The sequence below is a fragment of the Podarcis erhardii genome (genome assembly GCF_964252035.2).
Source record: "Podarcis erhardii genome assembly, chromosome: Z".
NCBI lineage: Eukaryota > Metazoa > Chordata > Lepidosauria > Squamata > Lacertidae > Podarcis > Podarcis erhardii.
The window spans coordinates 33,445,442-33,463,739 of record NC_138504.1 but is presented as its reverse complement, the minus strand read 5'-3'; the positions used below and the strand labels follow the sequence as shown (position 1 = coordinate 33,463,739).

General features: G+C 43.1%; 1 protein-coding gene across 3 annotated transcripts in view; it reads left to right on the top strand.

Annotated features, from left to right (window-relative positions):
- Positions 1-18,298, top strand: part of COL5A1 (collagen type V alpha 1 chain) — a 181,835-nt gene that overhangs the window by 66,258 nt on the left and 97,279 nt on the right. For all 3 annotated transcript variants that reach the window (XM_081846883.1, XM_081846885.1, XM_081846884.1), the window contains exons 5-8: positions 13,563-13,694; positions 15,270-15,428; positions 16,694-16,936; positions 18,111-18,275. In XM_081846883.1, the coding sequence (XP_081703009.1) occupies positions 13,563-13,694; positions 15,270-15,428; positions 16,694-16,936; positions 18,111-18,275 (699 nt within the window). The remainder of the gene's footprint in view (positions 1-13,562; positions 13,695-15,269; positions 15,429-16,693; positions 16,937-18,110; positions 18,276-18,298) is intronic.

The window sequence follows — 18,298 nt, the reverse complement described above, 5'->3', positions numbered from 1 at the left end:
AAGAATGACATCTGAGAGCTCAAATAAATCAGCCTTCCTTAAATCAACCTTCCTTCCCCTTTAAAGGAGCATGAATTGGTAACTAAATATTACTCTAACGAAAGAAAGAGAAGAAGAAACTGCCATGCGTGTGTGTTTGTGTGTGCTGCTTATTCAATCATCACACCAACCCACTACATTTTTGGCCCAGTGACTGAGAGTCAACTGTAGAATTGTTATTTTTCTTATTATTTCAGCTATTTATATACTGGAATTTTGAAGGAGAGAAGAGAAGGCTATCAATGAATACTAGGCTCTACAGTGAAAAGAAATCTTATGCCAGAAATTATGGAGAGGTTCTGCTAGCCAGTGCAGACAATATTGAGCTAAAGGCAGTTGAAGGCATTCCCATGCTCCCATCACTTTCTTCTGAATGATGAGGACTAGAATCTGATATTGTTTATAAGGAAAGGACCATGGCCCAGTGGTTAGAATGTCTGCTTGACATGCAGAACGTCTTGGGTTCAGTCCCCAATGGCATATCCATATAGATCTGGAAGAGACCCCTGCCTGAAATCCTGGAGAGCTTCTTGCCAGTCAGTGTACACAACTGCTCTCCAAATCCTGGTGTTAGTTGTTTTGCACAAATCTCCCATCAGTCCCAGCTGGTTCAGAGCATCTGGCAGACTTTGGGTTGGAAAGGCAACGCTGAGCTATGTGGGTCATTAGTACGACCTGGTATAAAGGTCCTATATGATCTGCAAGACCAGATCAAGGATTCATTCAGGGGTGCAACAGACATCAGGGTGGGCACCTTGGTCTCCCTCTCAGTTTTAATTGTTTAACTTGCTTACTTGCTGGATCGTGTCATCTGATTTTCAAGCCATATTGGAATTGCTGAAAAGGGTATTAAGGGAGCAGAGTGACTGGCCTGTGTGGAAAAGTTGCAGCATTTGGGACTTTTCAGTTTAGAGAAAAGGCAAGTAAGAGGCAACATGATGGAAGTTTATAAAATTAGACATGCATGGAGAAAGTGGCTAGAGAAAAGTCCATCCCTCCCCCCCCCATAATATGAGGACTCGTGGGTATCCAGTGAAGCTGAATGTTGGAAGATTCAGAACAGATGAAAGAAAGGCCTTCTTCATACAGCTCATAGTTACATCATGGAACTGCCCTCCACCCCCAGGAGGCAATGATGGCTTTAAAAGAGGACTGGACGAGACTGGACATGGAGGAGAAGAGGGCTAATGAGAGTTTATTAGTCACAATGGCTGTTCCCTGCCTCCACATTAGAGACAGCAGTGCTTCTGAAAACCAGCTGTTGGGAACAGCAGGAAGGGAAAGTGCTCTTGTGCTTAAATCCTGCTTCCAGATTTCCCAAAAGAGGCACCTGGTTGGCAACTGTGAGAACAGGGTGCTGGACTAGATGGACTAGCAGCCTCTTCTTATCCTCTAATTTTATTTACAGTCATACCTTGGGTTACAGCCGCTTCAGGTTGCGTTTTTTCGAGTTGCGGTCCACCAAAAGCCAGAAGTACCAGAACGGGTTACTTCCAGGTTTCAGCGGTCGTGCATGCGCAGAAGCACTAAATCGCGCTTTGCGCATGTGCAGAAGCGCAAGGTCACAACCCACACGTGCGCAGATGTGGGTTGCGAACGTGCATCCCGCACGGATCACGTTCACAACCCGAGCGTCCACTGTATTTATTTATTTAAGTACATTAATACGGACTCATTTTCCCAAGTGCATTACTGCCTGCCACTGAACTGGAATGATAGTGCTCAGGCAATCCATTTCTGGAGTCAGCCTGGAGTCACTAAAACTGTCACAGTGATGAGTGAAAGCAAATAGCCTAGTTTACTGTGAGCAAATTGGCATGGCATTTTAAGCACAGCATTTTAAGACTTGGCTGGCGATGATCAGTTAGCGCCCCTCATTCGCCAGAGCCTTGCCAGTCTCAGTTTGTCAAGAGTTGAGGTCCTGCTGTACTGATGCTGTCTGCTGAGCAATGTGCTTTTGCCAGTAGTGTCTTATTCCATTGGGTGAGCCATCAGTGATAGACTGGAGCTGGGAATCTCGTGCATGTCTCCAAGCCTAATATAATGCAACGTAAGCCACTTCTAAGTGGTTGGTAGATCAGTATGGTGGCAAATGCTTGTATTTCTGCCTCCCCCCCCCTTTTTTTTAGAGGGTGGGATAACTCAGCGGGACATGCCCAGGCTTCATTCCTTTGGCTCTTCCTTTCTGCTGCTAGGTTACTTCTGGGTGTCCATGAATCCCAATACTAGCAGAGGAGAGAAAAACCTTTCTTTATCCACTTTCTTCATGCGCTGCATTAGTTTATTACTTTGTATCATGCCATCTCTTGCTTGCCATTTCTCTAAACTGAAAAGTCCCAGAAACTGCAATGTTTCTTCATGGGGAAATTGCTCTATCTGCCTTGACCATTTTGGCTGCCATTTCCTGAACCATCCTGTCCTTGATGGGGTTGGGCATCTGGACAGCTTTATCTGGAAAGAGGGTGCTGGTCCAGGAGGAAAGACTCTTCTGTTTTCATCAGAAACCTGGTGAACTTTGTCATTTGCCAGAAATATTTCACTCCCATCAGAGGTCTCTGGCATCTTTGTTGAAATTGTCCAAAACTTAGCAACCTGGATTATATACAGCTATGGAAAGATATTTGGGGCAGAGGTGAAGGATGCATATTGTTATAGGCCACCCCAATCCATGCCGAGCTGTGCATGGGGTTCCAGGGGTCTTGACCCCAACTGTGCTCCTTTGGAGAACTGATATTGCGGTGGTGACTGCCGTGCCTTTAGAAATATGGTTTAGTTAAACATGAGGGTGAAAGAGGAGAGCGCAAAATATGGTCTGGAGCTCAACATCAAAAAAACGAAGATCATGGCCACTGGTCCCATCACCTCCTGGCAAATAGAAGGGGAAGAAATGGAGGCAGTGAGAGATTTTACTTTCTTGGGCTCCATGATCACTGCAGATGGTGACAGCAGCCACGAAATTAAAAGACGCCTGCTTCTTGGGAGAAAAGCAATCACAAATCTAGACAGCATGTTAAAAAGCAGACATTACCTTGCCAACAAAGGTCCGTATAGTTAAAGCTATGGTTTTCCCAGTAGTGATGTATGGAAGTGAGAGCTGGACCATAAAGAAGGCTGATTGCCAAAGAATTGATGCTTTTGAATTACGGTGCTGGAGGAGACTCTTGAGAGTCCCATGGACTGCAAGAAGATCAAACCTATCCATTCTTAAGGAAATCAGCCCTGAGTGTTCACTGGAAGCTGAGACTCCAATATTTTGGCCACCTCATGAGAAGACTCCCTGGAAAAGACCATGATGTTGGGAAAGATGGAGAGCACAAGGAGAAGGGGACGACAGAGGACGAGATGGTTGGATAGTGTTCTCGAAGCTACCAACATGAGTTTGAGCAAACTGCAGGAGGCGGTGGAAGACAGGAGTGCCTGGCGTGCTCTGGTCCATGGGGTCACGAAGAGTCGGACACGACTAAATGACTAAACAACAACAACACCTTCAGTCTACACAGAGGGAGTACATCTCAAGAGGAGCTTGCTCCCCACAGTTGTGCAGCACTGGAGCCCAAGGCATCCCTCCCAGCCTGCCTTCAGCCAGCCAGCCAAGACCATTCTGCCCTTTCTCAGCTATTCCAAGCCTCATAGCAAAGGCCCCCAACTCTTCCTGTCACCTCACACCCAGTTACTCTGGCAACCTTCTAAATCCCCTATGTCTGTTCACACCTCAGGGCAGGGGGGGGGCGGGGAGAGACTGTTCTCTTGAATTGCCAGTGGCCCTCATTGGGCCTGTATTGTTTCTTAATTGTCCTTAATTGGTCAGATTGTTTTGCATAGACTAGCCCAGGAATTCCTCTACAGCTTGAATTTTCCTTTCATATTCCAAATAATCAAAATGCTACCATTTATTAATTTCTACTATCCACTAATAGACTCCAATGCCTCATATCTCTAACTATATATTTGACATCTCCCTGCCAGGGATGATAGTGGGTGGGAGAAGATAGGTTTCCTCCTGATATGTTTGGATTAAGACTTTGAGGGGGTCTGGTAGCCATCAGCCAGGAAGTAACACGAATTAACCTTATGACCTCTGCAAATCTCAGCTGCTAAATACAGAGCAATAGGTTATTCTCAGAGTTGTCTGGTTGGGTGAAGATTTGGGAAGAGCCGTGTTTAGAAAGTAAGCCTGCACAACAAGCTTTGCAGATTGTGTGTGTGTGTGTGTGTGTGTGTGTGTGTGTGTCTTACACACAGACACACAGGTAGGTAGCTGTGTTGGTCTGATGCAGTCGAAATAAATTAAAAAATTGTCCAGTAGCACCTTAAAGGTAAAGGTAAAGGGACCCCTGACTGTTAAGTCATCTCGCTTTACTGGCCGAGGGAGCCGGCGTTTGTCCGCAGCCAGCTTCCGGGTCATGTGGCCAGTCATCTAAGCCCCTTCTGGCGAAGCAGAGCAGCGCACGGAAACGCCGTTTACCTTCCCACCGGAGCGGTACCTATTTATCTATTTGCATTTTGATGTGCTTTCAAACTGCTAGGTTGGCAGGAGCAGGGACCAAGCAACGGGAGCTCACCCCATCGTGGGGATTCGAACGGTTGACCTTCTGATCGGCAAGCCCTAGGCTCTGTGTTTTAGACCACAGTGCCACTCCCTCCCCATCGTAAAGGTAAAGGGACCCCAGACCGATAAGTCCAGTCGCGAACGACTCTGGGGTTGTGGTACTGTTAATGACTGCAATTAGTCCTACAGCTGCGCACGCGCGGGTCGCAATTCGGCACTTCTGCGCATGTGCAAGAACAATCGCCGAAACCTGGAAGTAACCCGTTCCGGTACTTCTGGGTTCAGCGTGGTGCGCAACCCGAAAACGCACAACCTGAAGCGCCTGTAACCCAAGGTATGACTGTATTGGATTCTTGGCTCATTACACATGCTAAAGCTATTTTTGGTCATCTGCATACTATCCCTTGCTTTTTCCTGTAGGACTAATTGCAGTCGTTAACAGTCATCAACAGTTACAGATAGGTAGCCGTGTTGGTCTGCCATAGTCAAAACAAAACAAATTCCTTCCAGTAGCACCTTAAAGACCAACTAAGTCAGTTCTTGGTATGAGCTTTCGTGTGCATGCACACTTCTTCAGATACCATATCAGGTATCTGAAGAAGTGTGCATGCACACGAAAGCTCATACCAAGAACTGACTTAGTTGGTCTTTAAGGTGCTACTGGAAGGAATTTGTTTTGTTTTAGTCATCAACAGGTTTACCATACCCATTGAGTCAATTACCCATTGCCTACTACCCTTCTGAGAAAAACCCCACACCACCCTCCCACTATATATAAGGGTCTGGTGACTTCTGTTTCAGTGTAACTGAAAAAGTGTGCATGGACATGAAAGCTTATGCAGGGGTTGGCAAGGTTTACCTCACCTGGGCCAGTTCACTCCAGCGGAGATCCCTCTGTGGACTGGATTGCGCGTGCGCATGAGCGCCCACACCGGCAATTTCCGGTGTCTGTGCAGACATGATTTCCGACACCTGCATCTGCGCAGATGCGATTTCTGGTGCTACGGAAGCGAGTCCCTGTGCCGCACTGCGTTGGTTTAGTGCAGCGCACGGGGACTTGCTGAACAGGCGGCTTGGTTCGGGGGCGGCTCATGGGTCAGTTAAACGACCCCCATGGGCTGCTTGTGGCCCATGGGCCTTAGGTTGCCTACCCTTGCCTACCCAGAACAAACTTAGTTGGTCTCTAAGGTGCTACTGGATAATTTGTTAATTTTTTTATTTATTTCAACACATACACACAGAGAGAGAGTAATTTCCTCACATACCTTTCTCTGTCATTGAGGCACATACAGCATCTCAGCTGAGGGCATGGCAGATGCAATGGGAACAGGGATAGGCATTCTTTTATTTATTGCATTTATGCCCACCTTTTCTCCAAGGAGTCAGGGTGGATTCCAAGGTTCTCCCCCACCCCTTTTAAACCCTACAACACCCTGCAAGGTGGGTTAGCCTGAGAGGCAGTGACTGGCCCCCAAGGTCACACTCAGTGAGCATCATGGCAAAGAGGGGATTTGAACCCTGGTCTCCCAGGTCCTAGTCCAGCACTCTAACCACAATGCCACCCTGGTTCTCCTAACCAAACAGTGTCCCTGCATGCATCCTTTAATCACCCCACTCTCTGCTCCCCCTATACCTAGAGATTTTGATAAACCATGACTGGGTACAAGCTGGAAATTTGCAGGGGAAGCACTAATCATCATAATCACATTACTACTACTACTATTGTTATTGTTATTATTCACCCTTCACCTTAAGGTCCAACATGGGTTACAGCATTACAACACAATATTAAAAAACAGTTAAAAACAACTTACAGAAAAAATAAATAACAGAATATATTACCCACCACCCACCCTAAGGTTCCGAGATGGGTTACAACAATTAAAAACAGTTTAAAACAATTTACAATCAGAGAAATAAGGAGGGTTATACAGCAATAAAAGGGGGGGGGGACTATACAACAAAGCCATTATTGTTTTTGTTTTTGTTTTTTATTTGAACAGACATCAGTTAACCATTGTGGGAGAATGCATTCTTACTTGCCTACATAGGCCTGGCAGAATTGAAAAGTTTTCAGCAGGCATTTAAAAGTAGGCACAGAAGGTGCCTGCTGAATCTCTAGCAGCAGAGAGTTCCACAGTGATGGCACTCAAGGCTCCACATACCCCCCTCAGGTGTCAGAAGGCAGGGTAAGGAGGTGCATCTTCAGTATCATCCGGAAGCTGTGCAATGAAGGTGTCAGATGCATCTGTGTGGGGAGATTGTTCCACAGCTTAAGGGCCTCCTCCCCTGGGCTGCCACCTTCTGAACTTCTGAGGGCAGAGGAACAGCTAAAAGGGCCCCCTTTGCTGATCAGCTAGCTGGCAGCAGACTATGTATTTGGAACCTACATTTGTGTCCACCACCCACATGCCTTCTAAATATTGAGCTCAGAGGATTTCAAGGATCTTTTTGCTAGAAACATAACCTGTGTTTGTTTTTGAATACTGGCAACTCCCCATTTACGTGGAGGTTATACTCTGGGTTCTCCAAGCTCTTAAGTGAAATGCATACCCTCCAACATTTCTCCAATGGAAACAGAGACGTCCCATTCCATAATGATAATTTTACTATTTATACCCAACACATCTTACTGGGTTGACCCAGCCACCCTGGGCAGCTTCCAACATATATAAAAACATAAAGCATTATTATTATTACTACTACTACTACTATTAAACTTCCCTATACAGGATTGCCTTCAGGTGGCTGGGGGGGCGGGGCGGCGGATTGGATAGCTCCATACTCTCCAACATTTCTTCAATGAAAATAGGGACATCCTAATTCAAAGCGGGACATTTCGAGATCAAATCAGAAACCAGTATGGCTTCTCTAAATCAGGGACGTCCCTGGAAAATAGGGTCTAGAAGTGGCGTGAGTGGGAAGCACCCTGGAGAGTCCTCGTTGCTCATGAGGAGACCCTTCCCTGTCACTCTCATTTCGTATAATAAATAAACCTTTTAAAATTCATTTTGGGGGGCATAAGGTTCAGTTTAAACGTTTACAGGTTAACTCCCCACTTGCGTGCGACCACACACACAAACAGCGCTTGGAACCCAGAAGTGGCGGGCAGCTCATGAGGAGACCCTCCCCAGAACCCACTCTAGGGAGGGTCTCCTCATGAGCCGGTGGTGCATGGAGGCTTTGTTGAGGCCGATCAGTGCTCATGGTAGTGCAGCAGACTCTTTCCTATGCTCAGCTGAGCAGCCTCAACAAAGCCCTGCTGCACCTCTGGCTTGCCAGGAGAGGGAGGGTCTCCTCGTGAGTCGCCTGCTACTTCTGGGTTCCCAGTGCTGCACGTGTATGCGGTTACGTGCAAGTATATCACATGCAAGTGGGGAGTTGCCTGTATGTGTTTCACCTTAACCTTACAGCCCAAAAGTTTCACACGTAAATGAATTTTTAAAAGGTTGATTTATTACATGAAACAACAGTGACAGAGTATCTGGATGCTGCTTCAGACATCAGAGTTACAGTATAAGCAGTACAGTACAGTACATACTGATCAAGAAGTTGCAGTTACTGCAGAATGCTGCAGCGTGATTGCTGACAGGAGTGAGGCCTTGTCCATGTATCTGCACTAGTTGCCGATTTGCTTCTGGGTCAAGTTCAAGGTGTTGCTATTAGTATATAAAACCTGACCCCAACATCACCTTACTGCATAGGTGCCCACTTGACCGATTTGATCAGCAGAAGTGGCACTACTACAGTTTCCACATAGTACCTGTTTCACATTTATGGGGGGAAATATTTTAGTGTGGCAGGACTTATACCCTGGAACTCCCTGCCTATTGACATCAGGCAGGTGCCTTCACTGCACTCGTTTTGGCACCTGCTAAAACATTCTGTTTAGTCAAGCCTCCCTGGATGTTTCAAAGGTTGATGTGATGAATTTTGATTTGTTTCCATCCACTGTTGCTTTAACTTCTTGTATGTTTTACAGTATGGTTGTAAACTTTTCTGGTGATAATTTTATTTTTTATTTTTTTGTAAACTACTTTGAGGTGTTTTTTTTTTATTTCCACAATTAGGCAGCACATACATTTTATAAAATAATAAACAAGCAAACAAATACAGTGGTACCTCGGGATAAGAACTTAATTCGTTCTAGAGGTCTGTTGTTAACCTGAAACTGTTCTTAACCTGAGGTACCACTTTAGCTAATGGGGCCTCCTGCTGCCACCACGCCGCCAGAGCACGATTTCTGTTCTCATCCTGAGGTAAAGTTCTTAACCTGAGGTACTATTTCTGGGTTAGCGGAGTCTGTAACCTGAAGCGTCTTGTAACCTGAAGCATCTGTAACCCGAGGTACCACTGTAAAGCACACATTGAGCTAAAGAGTAAAAGAAGGAGACCTATCAAAAGCCTAAAGAGAGAGTAAGTCTGACATTTTTCAGAGACTCGTATGTGAAGTAGAAAAGGGAGGGAAAAGGGTAAACCTGTCCGGAAGTGAAGGAGAGTGTCAAGCTTGTCCTTGAGAATGCAGATTGAAAAGGCGGCACATGTTGAAGCTGTGAGAGCTAACCAACCATGGACAATCTGGGGCTTAAATACTATTCTGAGCCCATGTTAGGTTATGGACAAGGGATGAGTGATTTGCATTAACACCTATATTCCTTTGTTCTGTTGTTTCTTTTCTGTTAAGTTCCTGTCTGCTGATTATTCTGTTTTTCCTTAGTTGGTATCTGAAAGAATACAATCCCAGTGAGAAATTCCTAAACTGCTTATCTTTATTTCCTGAGTTCTGAATTTACCTTACTACTGCCTATGTGGAACTCATTCATTTTACAGGAGATGCAAATTAAATTTTGCTCGTGACACCAGATTGCTGTCCTGATCTTTACATAAAATCACAGGAGATCAGGAAGCCTTCCAGAACACAAGAAATTTCACTGAGAGGTATATTTTATATCAAGTTTATGCCAGCAGTAATAAACCATAGGAAAAGCTCAGATTGGCATGCACCAACTGGCACCTGTCCTGGACCATGAAGCCCCTTGGTCTTTTGAGGGCCTCTTACTTTGCCCTGATCTTGAGCGACTGCTCTGATGCCCTCCTGTTGGCAGGGCCAGATTGTGGCTGTGATGCTGTCCACTTCCCTCCAGATGTTCTCGCTGTCTGGATAAATTTGGTCATTGGCATGGGAAAGCGAGCAAGAGTGGTCTGTTTACACACCTTCACGTCCAGCCAGGGCTAAAGTGAATTTTTGACCACCAGCCAAACAACAGCAAAATGGGTTTGCTGAGGCTTGGTGTTGGAGCCAAATTGAAAAAACGAGAAAGGGAAGAGAAGCCACATAATATCCTCCTAAGGATGCACATTTTTGCATATTATTATTATTATTATTATTATTATTATTATTATTATTAAACTCTTCTAAGTGCTGGTTTGCCTAGGAAACGGTAAGGCCTGGTGGTCAGGCCTTTTATGGATGAGACACTGCTGTTTGTTCCCTGTGGGTTAAGGGAGAGGAAAGGCGGGGTGGAAAAAGAGAAAAGGGAAAAAAGAAGAAGTGGCTGCACGTACTCCTTGCTCTGTCCCTTGACAGATTACCTCTGAGGGTATGCAGCCACACACACACACACGGGGAGAGAGAGAGAGAGAATATTTCAGTTGTACAAGATAAAGTGAAAAAAGAGAAAAAGAAGAAGGAAAGTACAAAGAAAAAGAAGAAAAAGTGCAATAAAAATACATAGTATAGCAGAATAAATGTAACCAGTTACACTTTCATGCATATTATATAGGTATATAAGTACAATTATTGTCCTAATATGTATATGATTGTTGATAACCTACAATAGTCATTCCAAATGCCAATATATTTATCCAAACAGAGTCTGTATCTTTAAGCAATCCATTCATGTCATGTCTTCAGTCTATCGATTAAAGGGGACCATAACGTTATTATTCCAGTTCATCAATGGGAGTCTTTTGGCCATAGTTGGGGCACGTAGAATCTAATTTTTATTGACGCCGAAAAGGCCTTCGATAATGTATCTTGGCAATTCCTTATAAGATGTCTAGAAACAGTAGGGATAGAGGGCGCCTTCCTGGAAGGGATAAAAGCTATTTACTCAAGTCAGAAAGCAAAATTGATTATTAATAATGATTTAACTGATTATTTCAAAATGTCAAAGGGTACAAGACAGGGGTCCCCTCTATCACCTCTTTTATTTATAATGATACTAGAAATTATAGCAAATAAGATAAGAACAACTCCAGAAATACGTGGAATTAAAATTGGAAAAAAAGAATACAAACTGAAAGCATACGCTGATGGTCTGATGGTATCATTAGAAGATCCACAAAAAAGTGTCCATAAGGTAATAGAGTTGTTAGATGAATTTAGAAAGTTATCGGGTTTTAAGTTAAACAAATCAAAAAATAAAATGATGATGAAGAACATGGAAGAAGTTATGAAAAACCAGCTGGAGGCTAAAATTGGAATTAAAGCGGTAAAAAAAGTAAAATACCTGGGAATTTGGCTAACTATGAAGAACATAAATTTAATGACGGACAATTATGAAACAACCTGGAAAGAAATTTAAAAAGATTTAGATATATGGAACAGAATAAAATTATCATGGTCAGGAAGAATGGCCGCAATTAAGATGAATATACTTCCAAAGTTATTATTTCTATTTAAAAATATTCCAGTGATAAGAGGAAACAAAGTATTTAAAGACTGGCAGAAAATTTTATCTAAATTCATTTGGCAGGGGAAAAGGCCTAGAATTAAATTTAAATTGCTTACAGATAGAAGAGAAAGAGGAGGTTTTGCGGTACCGAATTTGAAACTGTATTACGAGGCCTCATGCCTCTGTTGGAATAAATAATGGATTGTAATAAAAAACACTGACCTACTAGATTTAGAAGGTTTCAACACCAGATTCGGTTGGCACGCATATTTGTGGCATAATAAAGCAAAAGTACATAAAGAATTCTCCAGTCACATCATTAGAGGACCTCTGCTAGAGGTTTGGGAAAGAAATAAAAATCTTCTTGAAAGGAAAACTCCCTGGTGGTTGTCACCAATAGATATTTTAACAATTAAAAAAACAAACACAGAAGGTAAGAGATGGACATATGAAGATTTATTGGTGAGAACAGAAAAAGGTTGGCAGATCAAAACATATGAAGAGCTAGGAGATAAATTAACGAGTTGGTTACAATTCCATCAAATTAATGCACTGTGGACAGAAGATAAAAAGATCGGGATAAACGAAAAAAATCAAGATTCCAGATAGAAATACTGGAAGGAAATTCAAAACTCTTATCAAAAATGTATAATCAACTGTTAGAATGGGATACTAAGGACGAGGAAATAAAAGAAGTTATGGTGAAATGGGTGATAGATCTGCGATATCATTTGGAATACGATAGTTGGATTAAGCTCTGGAATAAAGATATGAAGTTCACTGCTTGTGTTGCCTTAAGAGAAAACATGGAAAAAATGGTGTCCAGATGGTACATCACCCCTGTAAAATTAGGAAAAATCTATAAGAATGGAGATAAAATGTGCTGGAGGTGTAAAAACAAGGAAGGTAGTTTTTACCACATGTGGTGGACTTGTGAAAAAATCAAGAACTTCTGGGAGCTCATTTATAATGAACTAAAAAAAATGTTTAAATATACTTTTGTTAAAAAACCTGAAAATTTTCTTCTGGGAATGATTGGCAATGAAATTAAGAAAGAGGACCAAACCTTATTCCAGTACGCAACAACAGCTGCTAGAATTTTAATCGCCCAAAATTGGAAATCAACCAATATCCCAACAGTAAGAGATTGGCAAAGTAAATTATTTGAATATTCAGAATTGGCAAAATTAACACAAAAAATCAGAGATCAGAAAGAAACAAAGTTTATTAAAGAATGGAATAAATTCATAACCTATATTGAAGTAGATTTTAAAAATCCAAAGATCACAGTAGGCTTAATATAACCCTTTGACATACAAAAGTATTAAAGATAAACTGCGGGAAAAAATGTACTACATAACCCAAAACTGAGGTGGAGGGAAGTCAATAACTTACATGTTTGTCTTTGGGTTTTTTTTTTTTTCCCTTATAATTAAGTTATGTTGTTCTTATTATTGTGTTTTTTTTGCAAAGAATTTACTTTCTGTACATATGTGTGTATATGTGTGTATGAAAATTAATAAAGAGAAATTAAAAAAAAAAGAACGAATTAAGTTCTTAACCTGAGATACCACTGTAATAATAAAAAAAGGGTATGCAGCCCTTGACAATAAAAAACAGTTCCCTGCCCTCAGCCCAGGTGATGGGGATGGTGTCCATCTTCTGTCTCTCTCTCTCTCTCTCTCTCTCTTAATAAACTTTATTAAACAAGATATCTGAAAATACACACAAAACAAACATACAGTACAAACATTCTATAAGAAAAAAGAACTAAACCCATTGTACTATTTTGCATTCAGTTTTTTTTACACAATTTCTTATTAATATTTTTCTATATCTTAATTTAAACTTTTTAAAATACTTCCTTATATCACAAGACTCATTGGATATCTGCCAGGAAACGTTTATTATCACAGTACCCTTTGAGATGTTCCTTAATCCATTCCTTATTACGTAACATCTTGTGTTGAGTTTCCTCTCACTGTCCCAGTTCTCCTTGCTAGCTGTAAATACTCTATTAATTTGGCTCGCCATTCAATCTTTGAAGGGATGGTATCACTTTTCCAATTTCTTGCTATTAGAATCCTTGCTGCAGTTGTTGAATACATGAATAATGGTCTGATTTTATTCTTGATCTCTGATGTCATGATTCCTAATAAAAATGCCTCGGGTCTTTTAGTGAATGGGATCTTAAACATTTTCTTCAACTCATTATAGATGGCCGGTGTCCGCCTTGCCACAGTGTGGTGTCCCATCCTTTTGTGTCATCTGCATCTTTTCCGTCTCTCTCCTCCCAGGGTGACATCCAGCAGCTCTTCGTGGTAGCAGACCACCGAGCAGCCTACGACTATTGTGAGCACTACAGCCCGGATTGTGACACAGCTGTCCCAGATGCGCCGCAGTCCCAGGACCCCAACCCTGATGAATACGTAAGTGGAAAGAGATGAACGACTGTCACAATGTCGGTGCAAAATCTGGAGGCAGCCTGCTGGCTCCCCATGCAATCCAGAGCAAGGGATGGCAAGGCAACTCCAGTGCAACCCCTTCATGGAAGTGGAGTGATGAGCTGAAACCACCCCTTCCCCCAAAAACACACACCACTTTTCTATGGGGAGGGAGTGATCTACCTCTGCTTCAGTTTCACATGGGTTTATTCATAAACCCACTCCAGTCTGTTTTAGATACCATTCGAATCAGGGTAGACCCACTGAAATTAATTTTAATGGGTCTACTCAGAGCCAAACTTAGGTGAATACCACCCTGATTTTTTTTTGCTTTAAGTACCTACGAAAATTCTAAGTGGTTAACAAATTCTAAGTGGTTTTTTTTTTAACATGGGCTGTGTGTACAAGCAAGTGTAACAGACTTTGTGTAAGCATATAAACCATGCATTCAAAGCATATTCCTTGCTGCAAAGAATCCTAGGAATGGTAGTTCACGCTTGCAAAGCTACAGTCTCCAGCACCCTTAGGTAAAGGGACCCTGACCATTAGGTCCAGTTGTGGATGACTCTGGGGTTGCGGCGCTCATCTCGCTTTACTGGCTGAGGGAGCCGGTGTACAATTTCTGGGTCATGTGGCCAGCATGACTAAGCTGCTTCTGGCGAACCAGAGCAGCGCACAGAAATGCTGTTTACCTTCCCTATTTATCTACTTGCACTTTGACGTACTTTTGAACTGCTAGGTTGGCAGGAGCAGGGACCAAGCAACGGGAGCTCACCCCGTCGTGGGGATTCGAACCACCAACATTCTGATTGGCAAGTCCTAGGCTCTGTGGTTTAGACCACAGCACCACCCGCGTCCCTTAAACTACAGCTATTACTACTAATACTACTAATATTATGTGGGATGAGCTTTAAATGTATGGTGGGTATGCAGCCTAAGCTAGAGCAAAAGAAAATAAAAAATGGAAAAAAGCATTAATGGGCAGGAGCCTTGGCTTTTAACTGCAATGAGCAGACTGTTCCATGGAGTCTACACTCACACAAGATTTCGTTGACTAACACATCCACTCCCAAACGAGGCTCCGCTTCAGCCATCTCTATTTCATTTGCAGATATTTAGGTTAGAAGAGCCTTTCTAGATCAGTCCCATTAAAGTCCACCATCCTGTTCTCACAGTGGCCAACCAAATGCCCCAAATAGGAAACCCACAGGCAAGACCTGAACCCAATAGAGCACCCTTCCCCCCCCCCACTTGTGATTCCCAGGAACTGGTAATTAAAGGCATATTGTATCTGACTTGTATCTGAACTTGGCCACTGTGGTTAGTAGATGTTGATAGCCTTTTCCTTTCCAGATGTTCGTCTAATCCATCATTTTAAAGCCATCCAGGTTGGTGGCCATCACTATAGCTTGTGGGCAACAAATCCCACAACTTAAGTCTGTGCTGTGCGAAGAGGTTCCTCCTTTTGCCTCTTCTGATCCTGACAGTGAAACTGTGGATGGTGGTGACAATGCCTCGCAGCCTCCCCATGTTCTAGCTGCTGTGCTTTCTGCCTTGCAGTACCCAGATGGAGATGGGAACCTCGAAGTGGAAGGAGAAACTTACTACTACGAATATCCCTACTATGAGGACACAGATGACACAGGCAAAGTGGTACCACCTACGACCCCAACTACAGATACTGAAGAAGTGGCACGGGAAAGGGCTGAAACCACTGAGGTATGGAACAGGGGGGCCGCAGCTGGATTGGTGAACTGGTTCCAATCCAGCCCCCTCCCCCCTATTTTCAGATGCTGCGCACATGGCATAGAAACATAGGCCATGTTTGAAGACGCTTTCCCTGTGGCGTAGGGTGTAGAGATGCTATTGGTTCTCCCAGAGTGGCTTCCGTAAGCCCTTGTATTAAGATACTCTTTGAAATAACAATTTAATTCATAAGGGACACGGATGTCATCTATTTTTACTCTTTTGACATGTTGCAGCACTAAGCCAATGGTGTAGGGGGTGAAATATCCTAGCCTTTATAAATCCTAAAGTGGGGTGTCCTGTAAGTAGCAGTGCCCCCTCTGAGATCAGGTAACAGGGCACTGCAGGAGGTCATGCCTGGGCTCAGGCAGATGTTTCCAGATGGTTATTATGTGATATTGATATACAGAGCTGGATGGCTCTCTTTCTGGGGTGCCAACCCAATCCAACGTGCAAAGATTTTAGTATTATTCCTGGAACGGTACCCCCTGATTTGCCCCTTGTTCATTTACACAGGCTGAGATGGCTTTTGACAGAATATAGGTTAAATGCTCTGCAGGTGATGCGGGCACTATAGGGCTCAGAACGGCATATATAAATATTTCACGGCTATCTGCTTTAAAGGGGAGAGCATGGTACAATTCTTAACAGAGTATATACCCTGTGTTAGGAGAGCTTGAAGCTTGGATGAATTAGACTGGAATAATCACTTACAGTTTCTGGAGTTCAAAGGGTTTATTTATATAGGAATATATTTACAAGATGTGTGTAGATGAGAAAGAGAAAATAGCAGGTATCTTTCTCAACTAGTCATATAGAACCGTCACATTTGTTAAACAGGATTCAGAGAAGTGAGAGCCATTGATTGCACCTAAAGATCACACTGAATAAAATGGATTTGTTGTTCTGATTTTGTGGGGGAAGTTTTGTGAACGAGTCTTTTATGACAATGTACTTACTTTGATGCTTATTTTTTTGCTTTGTGATTTGTCTGTTAATATGATGAGTGTGTGGTATGGTTTAGGCTTGGCTGGCCAGAAATCAATAAACTATTCCTTTTCATATTTTAAATATCTGTTTAATTAATTAGGGGGCACAGGTATCAGCCAGTTTGATTCTTCTGACATGCTGTGGTGCTAACAGTGTATAAGGGCATGTGTCTCCTAGCTTGTGTGCATCCTAAGAAAAGGTATCCTCAAATATCAGGTAACTGTGGCCTCTTATTTTTGTGGAAACAGGAACTTGCCCCTCCATCTACAGCATCCCCACCCATTGTGGAGAGAACTCAAGAGGAGACCACGGTGAAAGAAAGCGTAGAGGATCCCCTGGTGGATGAATATAATTATGGAACCATAATTGATGAATATTACACTCCACTCCCTGATGAAGATATCAGCTATGATGACCTTGATAAGCTCCCAGAGGGCGGCGTCGAGGTGGAGGTCCCTACCAGCACAGTGATCACCCTCAACGGAACCAATGTAATTCTTTGTGGCCTCAAAACTATGATCCATGTTCTGGCTCGGTCTGTAGCCCAGGCATTTTGGGTTGTTAACCCAATCAAGTTCTACCTAGAGTAAACCCACTAGAATTAACAGGCCTGATTTTGTCATAAGGAGAACCTGCTAGATCAGGCCATTGGCCCATCTAGTCCAACATCCTGTTCTTACAGTTGCCTGAGCACAAGATCAGCACCCTCTCTTGTGGTTTCCAGCAGCTGGTGCTCAGAAGCATTACCATGGAGGCAGAGCATAGCCATCATGGCTTGTAATTGTTGAGGCCAGTCAGTTTCAGATGAGTCTACTCTGTGTAGGACTAACATTGGCTACAGCCCACATTCTTGAACTGCCTCATGGGTTCTGAAGTTGTCTTTAAGTTGCATTTTAGAAAGTTGATGGCTGATGGTGGATCCTAGTAAATTGGTGATTATGCTAAGGACCGCTGCTCTTTTGCAGGGGAACATTATGCATACCTGGATCAACACAGCTGCCTGCATTTTCAAACCTTGGAGGTGTAGCTATGCTGCTTGAGTGGGGTGGCATGTCCTCGTGATGAGTTCCTTCTTTTCAGATTTTACAACGAGAGTATTCAGTTGGGTTTCTGTTCATGTGGGGCAGCAGTAAGGCCTAATCTACAATAAATCCATAATTTAGTGTGGCAGCACCTATACTTTGGAGCTATCTTCCCTTGACATCAGGCAGGTGTCTTTGCTGTACTCTTTTTGGCACCTGCTAAAAATATTTTTGTTTGGGCAAACCTTTTCAGACATGTGAAATGTTGACAGGTGTTTTAATCTAGCCTTTAGCTTACCATTGACTTTAATTATTTTTTTGAGAGTTTTAAATAGTCATTATGCTATTCTTTGCATAAACTGCTGTAAGGTTGTTATGAATTTTGGGAAATTAATGAATCATAGAATTGTAGAGTTGGAAGGGAACCCAAAGGCCATCTAGCCCAACTCCCTGAATTGCAGGAATCACAGCTAAAATGTGCTACCCCCCAAACTTATGTTCTAGAATCCTCTGCAACCAGCAACAGCTTTGGTATGCATAAGCTTATACTGGAATGGTCCACTGATGGTATGAAATCTGGAAATCCCTCTGGCTTGGAGGAAAAGGTCTTAGCGCCTCCTGTTTTCTGTTCTCTTCCACTTAGGATGCAGAACAAGGGCGTGAAGGAGGAGAAGATCCCAACAAGGACTTCACGGAGGAGACCCTCACAGAGTATGAAGATGGGTACTATTACGGCAACTATGACCGGACAGATTCTCCGGACATTGGACCCGGCATGCCTGCTAACCAGGACACGATTTATGAAGGGGTAAGGGAAGACTTGGTTCCTTG